The 10,477-nt window shown below is 44.8% G+C and overlaps 2 protein-coding genes and 1 long non-coding RNA gene across 4 annotated transcripts in view; 2 read left to right on the top strand and 1 right to left on the bottom strand.

Annotated features, from left to right (window-relative positions):
* Positions 1-510: 510 nt before the first annotated feature.
* On the bottom strand, positions 511-9,956 carry FAM149B1 (family with sequence similarity 149 member B1). 2 transcript variants are annotated; one of them, XM_017832682.1, is made up of 14 exons: positions 9,853-9,956; positions 8,524-8,628; positions 8,296-8,407; positions 7,221-7,363; positions 6,473-6,592; positions 5,747-5,917; positions 4,617-4,804; positions 4,210-4,340; positions 3,606-3,659; positions 3,073-3,185; positions 2,565-2,759; positions 1,550-1,676; positions 1,100-1,225; positions 511-636 (listed from the first exon to the last, which is right to left on the bottom strand). In XM_017832682.1, the coding sequence occupies exons 1-14, from the start codon at positions 9,885-9,887 to the stop codon at positions 526-528; spliced, it is 1,731 nt and encodes a 576-aa protein (XP_017688171.1). In that variant the 5' UTR covers positions 9,888-9,956; the 3' UTR covers positions 511-525. The 2 variants fall into 2 exon arrangements, with proteins under 2 accessions (XP_017688171.1, XP_017688172.1); XM_017832683.1 differs by lacking the exon at positions 3,606-3,659.
* Positions 3,092-6,277, top strand: LOC108506070. The gene is made up of 3 exons (XR_001877667.1): positions 3,092-3,208; positions 4,521-4,699; positions 6,168-6,277. It is a non-coding gene; the product is annotated as an uncharacterized LOC108506070 (long non-coding RNA).
* Positions 9,956-10,477, top strand: part of ECD (ecdysoneless cell cycle regulator) — a 9,279-nt gene continuing 8,757 nt past the window's right edge. Inside the window, exon 1 of the mRNA XM_017832646.1 lies at positions 9,956-10,169. Coding sequence (XP_017688135.1) covers positions 9,956-10,169 — 214 coding nt within the window. The remainder of the gene's footprint in view (positions 10,170-10,477) is intronic.

Raw genomic sequence — 10,477 nt, 5'->3', positions numbered from 1 at the left:
GATCCTGACAGCCCCATACGGAGTGACACAGTACAAGCAACTCTGATTTCAGAGGATGCATGTGAATTGTACTGGTACAGTTCCTGTCTTTCCAACATATCTAGTGCAGATCTAGTAAAACCCCTTCCAGATACAGTGCAAATTAGTTTCTTTTGGACATAATGCAATTTTTTTCAGTTGCATAGTTGAGCAGAAGGAAAAACCCCTTGGGCATAAAGTAGATGCTGCTATTTCTGTTGAAGTTGGCAACTCCTGCTTTTCACTTTGACATTGAGAGGCACTGGGGCAGATGACATTAAGCTTCCTCAAGTGATTTTAAATACTTGGTGGTAATAAAAAACCAAACCCAAACTGCACCCAGCCATACTCTGGAATAGAGTGGGATACAGCCAGGATAAAACCTGTGTAATGGGAAATTAAAGACACTAATAGAACTTTGAAAAACCTCCTCGATGCAGTTACCTGGAGGAATGTATCCCTGCAGGAAGTGCATCCCTGTCCCAAAAGCCTACCCCTTGCTTGATCTTACTGAATCCTGTGCCTGAGGAACATACCTGAACCTGTTGATGCTCTGCTTGTCCAGGATTGATTACTGTGATCCATAACGGTGCAGGAACGGCGGCGCTGGGAATCTGGCTGAGAAGGCAGGGGAAAAAATGTAAACAGCAAGATTACAATGCAGCTACAAACTATTTGCCTAGTTGGCAAGATGCTGTAAAGGCCTAAGTAAAGCTTTGAGGAGGATTAAATCAACTTTAGGAGTAGAAAATATATTTTTCTAACGCTTATTTGGAATAATCACTGGACCAGTTAAAGACATTCTGGAAAAATTGTTCTGTTTCAAAACAGACTTTAGAAATTGTGTACTCTCACAACTGCTGAGCCAAGGATGTTGAATCAAGCAGCTATTTAAAAGCTATCACTGAAATTGTAGCTTTTAAAGCTTAGATAAAAAACAATTTGTTGGATAGGACAAGATATCAGTAGAGTAGGTGCTTATTGTTTGATACTGAAACAGATTGGGCATTGATTAGTGTTAATTCACCAAGCACTCTCTGCAGTAATTAAGGATGATGTGGTGTAATTTGCCATGCTTTACCAAGGATGTGTTGGTTGTGTTAGGCCTGGAGAAAGGATCAGGCAGGAGGAGCTGCTCCTGGAGCTGCTGGTGAGCATCTTCTTGTGTTGTTACACTGTGAGCACGACTGGAGCTCCCTCGAGGTTTCTGCAGGGAAGGGTAACACAGTTATGGCTTCTTCTTACTGCAGCAGCACATTGGCAATCCTCAACCTAGGAATTAAAGCTAATTTTCCACATGAATCATTTTGCAACCTAGTTACGAGGAGGAAAACATTCTGGCATGAATGAGAATTAAGCAGGCAACTGTGGGTGGTGTTGTTAGTCAAAACTGCTGGGACGGTTTTTGTGCATCCATTTGACTTGCTGTCGCAGGGTAACGAATAAATTGGGACTTTTGGGCTTGGCAGTTTGATCAGCAGTGATTACAACTTTAGACTATTCAGTAATAAAATGGAATTGTTTCCTTTACCATTTGCTTCTGGGATCCTGTGGTGCTCCCACGCTCTGCCACGCTGGAGGTGGCAATAGGGGGCAGGGGGTGATTTCGGTTCAGCAGCACTGGGGAGGGAGAGGTCAGCTGCTCCTGTGCAGTCAGACTGAAAGGCACCAGTGAAAAGAGAAAAAAAATACAGTTTATATGTTTGGCATGTGGAAAGAGATAATACTGTCACTTTGTTTGGCCTTCTGGAGTTGACTGTTCTGTAAGAACACCTTAGAAAAGCTTCAAAATATTTTAAAAACACTTTCCTAGTGCTCTCTACATTTAAAAATATATGGTAATAAAGGTGAGATGTTAATATTTGTTAGACTGATTGAAGCCTGAGGAAAGGGAACAGAAGCATAAAATACTGGAAGTAGAAACATCAGTTGTGGAAGGACAACGAATTACTCTCTAAACACTACGTGACAAGAAAATAACAGGCTCAGTGAGTTTATACATAAACTACAAAACTGAAAGGAAACTACATCGATTTACAACACATGGAATACAGAGGTATATCAAAGCCTGCATTATTTCTTGATACCCTGTGGTCCCTGTAAATGTGCAAAGCAAGATGTTTTAGATGTGTCTGAGGGGTTCACTGAGTTCCTTAAGAGCACTTTGGTCAGTCAGATAACCTATTTTAACATCTTTATAGCCCAGTCTGGGCTAGGATAGCAACGTGCAGTTTCCCCTCCAAAAACTGTAGACTTTTAAATTCATCTTGCAAACAGGCTCCAGAAAAAGAAAACCATGTGAAGAAAGAGATGGTGGTGTTGACTTTGCTGGTACTGGGCAGACTGAGGTGCAAAACCACCTCTGTGTGTCTGTGATTCAGTGAATCGCAGCACGGTGAACACCAGCCTCAGCCCCTCAGCTTTCTGGGGGCAGCTGCGCTTTAAGGGGCAGCTCATTTCTTTAACCCAATGTTCTTCCTGCCCATCTGCCTGTTTTTGGTGCCAGCTGGGCTCTCTGCACTGGAGGAGGGGTGGGTGGGACGTACAGCCGTGCCGCGTCCCCAGAGCGCGGGGTCCCGGTGCGGGGCTGGCTGCCCGAGATGGGGTGCAGGGTCCGGGGCGGGGGGTTCCTCCTCCTCGTGGAGCGGGACAGGGAGGATGTGCTGAGCTCTAGAGCACGATTTGGCCACGTTCTGATGGAGAGGATGGAGCTGGAACCCGGCCGTCTGTCATCCAGGTCCCTGACAAAAAAGACCAACAGGGAGATGGTCAGCGTGGCCCCGTTCCCAAAGTACTCACCCATGTGTGGCATTAATCATAAAATACACGGGCAGACACGATGTGTTTCATTTTTAACAGAACTGTATAATCTATAATACCGTTTCACTGTATCCTGACACTTCATTTTTCACAGAGGACAAATAAACACACAAACAAGCAGGGAAATAATTGAGAAGAGCTTTCTCACAATTTATCTCACAAAGGTTTGGGCTGAGTCCCTCTCACTGTGAGAACGCTCTACTTTATTTACAACAGATGATCTGTAACTCTTACAGTGTTTTCTCCACTACAGGCAGGTTCCTTTGGTGTAACTGGATCCCGTGGATCACCATCAAGCCATTCAGATTATGCTGAGAGCCACTACTTGACCCTTGAGAGAGACTGACCTGAAATTTAAAAAAAAAAGTAAGTAAATTGCTGCTTGGCAGAGATACACTTACAGATTTTGTATATAATTTTGGAGAAAAGCCACCAATTTCTTCCATGACAATCCAGATGTATACTCAGTTTTATATTATTTCTCCATCTAAGAGAAAAATCTTAGCAGTCCTTTTTTTTTTTTTTTGCAAATGGTAGTGGTTAGACAATGTATCCTAACACTTCATATTTTCCAACTGAGCAGCTCATTTGCATGACAGGATCTTCCAACAATTACTATAATCTGAAGTTTTACAAAACTAATTTTGAGTGCGTGTTCACATTTTGTATCTGCAAATACAGACTGATCTGGAAAAACATCAAATTCCACCCACCAAAACAACAGAAAACAGAAAACAGCAGAGCTTTAATCCCTCCGGGATACATACTTGAGGTGTTTTTCTTCTCTTTTTGCTTTTGCGGCCACATCTGGGTTTTGGGCACTACACACACAGTAAGGGAACACGAGGAACAGGCAGGGGTAGAAATAAAGGAGAGAGAAATAAGGACAGAGTTGAATTAAAACGGAATAAACAGGTAACACTTTGGTGCTCACCACTCCAGGAGCAGATCATCCAAAGCAGATTATGCAGATAAAATCAGTGTCTGAGAAAAAAAGCTGGTTTAGAGCTGCACTGGGATTTGTCCCCTATTGCCTGATGAAAGATGTTGGTGAGAACAGGATCCCACACACACAGTCCTCAATCTCATTGAGGTCAAATATTATTAAAGTATAGAAAAAACTACATCATTATTCAACATGGTTGTCCTATACATATATAAAACACTAAGTTTTAAAGAGAGAAGTAGGAATTAAAACTTGCAACTGAGTAGTAAAAGGACTTAAGTGTTAGAAAGGACAGTCAGCATTCCCACAAAGGCCAAACTCATTCTGTACCGAAACATAACCCAGGGACTGACATCCTGCAGTGTGTTTGCTGAAGTAACACTATTGATTCATCCCTACACAAAGCAGGGGCTAAAAATACTTACCAGATTTGAGGTCACCGAGGGCATTTTCGTGTGTGGCACACGAGGTAACAAGGCTGGCAGAGGATCAAGCTGCAAAGGGCTTCTGGCACCTGCCCTGAGTGTTTCCACTGTTATGATATTTTTCTCATCATCTGTGCAAAGCAAGAGAGAGTTCCTGTCAATTCGGGCTGTTGGCACTGCTAGTCGTGGACAGTGCTATGAATCCAAATGTTTAGAGAGAGAGAGAGTCCTCTTGAATGGTAAGTTCTGCTAAATCTTTTGAAGGCATATCTCACACTGTCAACAACGTTACCTTCTTATTCCCACTGCAGAGATCATCCCCCAGTACATCTCTCCCCCACCGCCTCCTTGCAAAATCCACTCCCTGAAACCCCCTTTTCAGCCTTCACTCGAGCTGTGATCCTCACCAGAGGCTGACCCTTCCCAGTGCCTGCAGATCAGCTCCTCCATGCAGCCCAGGACTTCACTCCACACATCATCAAACACGAAGGTGAGCACAGAATCCTTGGTGCAGGAATATGGGGAGACGGGAGGAAAGCCCAGTTTCCGTCTGCCAGAGGACAGGCCCCTTTTCCTCTCGTGCAGCTCCTCCTCCCTGTGAAAATGTAAGCACTGCCTGTACCACAAACACATTGGCTTTGCCTCCTGCATTTATTTTTAGTTCTTCCACCAACCCGAATAAGAAATGCCTGAGACAACCACCTATTGCTGCACACCCTGGTTTCCCTGTTCAGAATGACTCTCAAATGATACTTCACAGATAATGAATTATTTACTGATAAGATCAAAGTCCTATTTAAAAATGAGTATTAATAGTTGCAGTGATGTTTCTTCATCACATTGTTAAGCTCCATATCTAATGCCACTACAGAATGCTGAAGACAAGAGATGATATTATTTCCTGCAGCAATGTCTCTCTGGCCTGGTCAAAGCAAGACAAGTAACAATTTAAATTTAATGGTCCATGCAGCTAAGTGGCTTTAATTATTAAAACCAATTAAGTAGTTAGGAACTGACAGTATACCCTCCAGAGTCCTTACCCAGGCCATATGTTCACATTGTTGGGTGGGATAAAGTAAAGGGACAAAAAAATAAAAAAGAGTGGTAGTTGTTTCTTGGAGAGCATCAAATCCACTCTTAGTTCTTAAATTACCACTGAAAAATCTGGAAAAGGTACAATTCCACCCAAAATAACAGTACAAAACCAAAGCAGCATAACAAACAACAATGAATTTGACTCAATATAAAAAATAAATGGTGTTTAAACAAGTTTTATGAAATATGCAAGCTCTTAGTTACGGTGGAACGAACTATTCAAACCAGGCACAAAAATGGATGGTATGAAAGATGACAAAAAATTTCAGAAAAAATAATAAACTGTCCTAGGAAAAGAGTAGGGAGAATTCTCAGTTCCCTGGCAACTTCAGGCCTTTGAAAGTTCTCTAGGGAAAAAGTATTAAAAAAAAATAAACTCATCAAATACAGCAGGAACCCCAGGACACTGGTACTAGTTGCTGTCTTAATATTCAATACCTACACATCTCTGCAGTCAAATGCCAAATATTCCTCCACTATGCCTTCGGAGAGAATTATTTCCTCTTCCCCTTCGTCTCTCTCTGAGGAACACAAGGTCGGAGACTTGGAAGGGTCAGCCTTTTTGTGAACAGGAGTAACAAAAAGAGGGACCTTCTTGCCAAAAACACTAAATCTGAACAGGTGACAGTTGTCAGAAAGCAGAAATAAAAATAAGTTATTATTCCACTTCAAATAACCGAGAGACAGCATGGTACTTAAGGCCAAAGGAGACCAACAAATTATTCATTACAGTAAAAACTGTTGCTTTGGATATTTTTTAATTCTTGCTAAGGAACTTGAAACTTCAGGGAAAAAAAATCAGAAAGCATTTTGAAACATTAAATCATAATAGTACTAACACAGTGCTTTGTATTTTTTAACAGATGATTAGCAATAAAACCAGCTACAAAACATACACATCCTTAAGAAGTCAGCAGCAGCAAAGATATTTCTATTTACTGACCAGCTCAAGGTAGTCAGCAACGAGCACGGCTACGTAGTCTTGCTGCTCTGAATGTACTATTTTCAGTTAAAAAGGAAAATAAAGTGTGCTGTGTTCAAAACTCAGCCTGACAGGAAAGAGTCAGGGCTGCAGCAGAGGACAAAGCTGCTTCCCACTGCCTTGTTCCCTGCAGAGAACTGTGACCTTCCCACCTCGGTCCAGCCCGGGCTCAACACAGGTACTTACTCATCAGCATCCTGCTCTGGAGGTGAACTTACACCTGAGGGAGCCCAACTGCCCGCAGGGGAACTGGAGAACCATCCATACCCTTCATCCGTGGGCACCACCACCTGCCTCCCCACAACCCTGCCGGGGCACAAGCAAAGGGGACACACATCAGGAGGTGCTGGAAGGGAGATTACTGAAGTGTGTCAGAGCAGCAGCACACCCTAAGAGTTCTTCTGGGGAGCTGTGCAGTTTTCCTGGTTGTTGGTTCAGTTGTTTTCCCTGGTACAGGTTGCTTTGAGCCAGGTAAATACATCAAAAAAACTTGGCCTGTTTCTTTTTTAATGCTCTGCTAACTGTAAAACTTATGAATATGGACAAAACTGTTTCAAGTGCACGTAATGAAGATTTAAAATGTAAGTTTTCAGACAGCCATAAGGACTGCTGAACTAGGGGAGGAGGGTTTTTACATGATTTTAAGCTTATAGCTCCACCACAAGAAAATTTGCTGTGCTTAACAGAGCAAAACACGATTTTCTAAGAGAACTCTGCTATGTTCAGGCCAAATCAGCTGCAAATAGCCATAAACCTCTGTCAGGGAACCAAATGTGAGGTAACAGACTGTTTATTTTAATGACCAGAGTGATCTTTTTATTTCTCTCTACTCCATAAGTGCATAAACCCACCCTGCTACAAATGTTTTAAAAGCAACTGTGTCCATCCCTACCCTTTTTGTGAGGGGATTGGCATTAGTGTGTCCATAAAATACCTGAGATGAGGAAAGCTGGATGTCCACTGCTGGCATTCCTCCCACAGTCCCTCCACATGCACATTTTCCTTCTGCTCATAGAGAAGCTCATCAATTTGTCTGAACATCTCCTGAACTTGTTGTGTGGCAGCTTTATCAAATTCCTAGAAAGGGAAGTTATCCAGTAAATACCTAGTGAACAGTATTTGCATCGCAGGGTGGGGTGTTAATTGATTTTTCTTTAATATAATTGAAAAAGACAACTATTTGTTTAAAGCTTAACAGGACTGCATAGAAGGATTTTAACTTTAAGTCATTTCCTTCCAGAGATGATAATTTCCCCCCTGCTGCTAAGACTGAAGGTGGCCACATAAAAAGCTTACATTGACATGGCAGATAAACTAGTAAAACATTTTGAAATATCTGTGTTATTACATTAAGTTACAAGATATAGGAATTTACATAAATCAGAACAGGAAGGATAAAATCCAGTGATATTTTAATGCAATGGAAAATCTGTGGCTTGCAACAGACAGACAACAACAAAACAAAAGGCAATGCAGACTGGTGGGAAACAGTGAAAGTGAGGGATGGTCAGGACCTTTGTTACATGTGCTCATGTAGCCAGAAAATGAGGTCAGTTCTGGGGTCATTTAAATCTAAACAGCCCCATCTCACAAGAAAGCAACAGCACATTGGGCTTTGGTAGAACAAAACAACCATTTCTAAATTAAAATTACGTTTCTCACAGTATTGTGAGAAGCAAGTATGCAGAAGTTTGATAAACTCACACCAAGTACCTGAAAATCACCCAGTCATGTTTGGGATTCCACACTAACAGCATTTGTAGATACACTTATGCAATAAATTATTTGCTTTTCCAAAATTTTAGATGGAAGTACACCATATTAATTGAATAATACGAGCCTAATGTGTTCTGAACTGGGAGAAAGAAAAAAATATGCTCTTTTTATAATCACTATCATGATTAACAGATCCAATCCTCATTTTTATCCTGAAATGTCTTTGCCATGGTATTTTGAACAGTTTTCTCCTCACTGTGGCAGGTTTGGCTTGGATGATATGTTCTACTCACATCATAGCCCCAAGAGAAGACTGAGCTGTCCTCAGTGGAGGTGTCAGCACAGCTCTCACTGGCAGTCCCTGGATTCCCATGATCAGCTGATTCCCTCCGGATTTCTGACTCCCTGAAACCCACAAAAAAAACCCAGTGGGCAAAAAACAAACAATGAGAAATGCAGTGTGTCAGCAAACAAAGCCTGGCTGTATCAGAACAGCTCTGGGAGAGATGTGCCCACAGTACCTGGAGACGTGGCCGTGGTTTTCAGCCCTGGCTGTGGCTGAGCACACCTGAACTCCTGGCTCTGGCAGGGGGTGATGCCTCAGGGCATGTTTTGGGAGTCCTTGTCTGAAAATAAAGCAGCAGAACTTGACAAGTTACTCACAAGAACAAATGTTTGCAGAGTTCCCACGAAGTTTTACAGGTTTTTCTTTTCTGCTTTTCAAGGAATGCGCATGCATCTGTTGTTATTAGAAGGCTAATTCTTGTTACTCTGGCTTTAGTTAAGGACCAGAGAAAATGGCCTCAAGTCGCACCAGGGGAGGTTCAGGTTGGATATTAGGAAAAGTTTCTTCGTGGAGAGGGTGGTCAGGCATTGGTACAGGCCTTGGTGGAGTCACTGTCCCTAGACACCTTTAAAAGGATGTGGGTGTGGCACTTGAGAGCACGGTTTAGTGATGAACAAGGTGGTGCTGGGTTAATGGTTGGACTTGATCTTAGAGGGCTTTTCCAGCCTTAATGATTCTGTGATTCTATGAAACATGCACTGGCAAGTTGGGAGCAATAATTTTTGGTAGTTTTTCGTTCTGTCAAACTTCAGATGTCAAGGAGAGGGAGACAAGAAAAGTAGCATTAATTGGAAACAACAAGTACCAATGCAGGGCAGAAGCCCTGTCTCAAACAGCAGCTGAATGAGGCCTAAATAGAGAACTCTCTCCTGTCATTTCTCTGCTGGCCAGAAATGGCAGAATTAAACATAAAAAGGCTGTAGATAAGTCACTAACTTCCAAAATGGATATATTTGTTCAATACAAATTAAATACAATTAAATACACGTTTGTTTAATACAAATACATAAAAAAAAAAAGGCCAGCATATCAATTGGGTCAGAACTGACCCAAAATTATTGTTACCGAAGGTTTACATTTAAGGTATCAGAACTGTCGTTACAGTACTATATTTAAGAATAGTTATATATTATAAGCAGGGTCTTCACTTTGAAACGTCCTCCTTTAAACTAAAAACGTTGTGAATTGCGCTGCAGCTCCCTGAGCGCAGAGACAATGTCGCTGTCCCCGGAGGCGAATTAAATTAAATCAAACAGGACAAAAGCAACCAAGTCAGTCAGAACCGACGCTGCTCTTGGGCCAGGGACACCAGGAAGGGCAGAGCAGGGATTTAACCGCGCTGTGTCCCGGGGGTACCGCGGGGGGACACACGCGGCGGCCGGGCCCTCGCGGGACCCTGTCTGCGGCGGGGCCGGGATGGGGCCGGGGCCGGGGCCGGGGCCGGGGCCGGGGCCGGGGCCGGGGACGGGATGGCGATGGGGGCCGGGGGAGCGGGGCCACTCACGGTTGCACCGGTTTGCGCGCGTATCGCGATATCATCCTCAGCGCCACCGCCCCGCCGCCATCGCGCCGCTCCTCCCGCGGGGGCGGAGCGCGGCCGTGCCGCGATGGAGCCGCTCGGGGGATCTGCTGCGGTGGGGCCGCTGGGCCGGCCTGCGCTGCCCGAGGACGCGGTGCGGTACCGCCTGTTCGCGCCGGGCCCCGGCGGGCAGGCGCTGCTGCGGCGCTGCGCTGAGGCGGCCCTGGTGCGGCTCGCCCCGCTCCTGGCCGCCTACGTGTGGCACCGGCAGCCGTTCCGCCTGCGCTACGAGCCGGCCAGGGGTGAGCCCGGGAGCGGGACCGGGGGGAGCGTGCGAGGGGGAGCCGGTGTGTGAGGAGGGACCCCGTGTGTGAGGGGGGAGCCGGTGTGTGAGGGGGGAGCCGGTGTGTGAGGGGGACCCCGTGTGTGAGGGGGAGCCGGTGTGTGAGGGGGACCCAGTGTGTGAGGGGGGAGCGTGCGAGGGGGAGCCGGTGTGTGAGGAGGGACCCCGTGTGTGAGGGGGGACCCCGTGTGTGAGGGGGAGCCGGTGTGTGAGGGGGACCCAGTGTGTGAGGGGGAGCCGGTGTGTGAGGGGCGACACGATGTGTGA

This window comes from Lepidothrix coronata, unplaced genomic scaffold (genome assembly GCF_001604755.1).
Source record: "Lepidothrix coronata isolate B3197 unplaced genomic scaffold, Lepidothrix_coronata-1.0 Scaffold204, whole genome shotgun sequence".
Lineage (NCBI taxonomy): Eukaryota > Metazoa > Chordata > Aves > Passeriformes > Pipridae > Lepidothrix > Lepidothrix coronata.
Note: the sequence above shows the minus strand (reverse complement) of the source record. Positions and strands in the feature narration are given on the sequence as shown.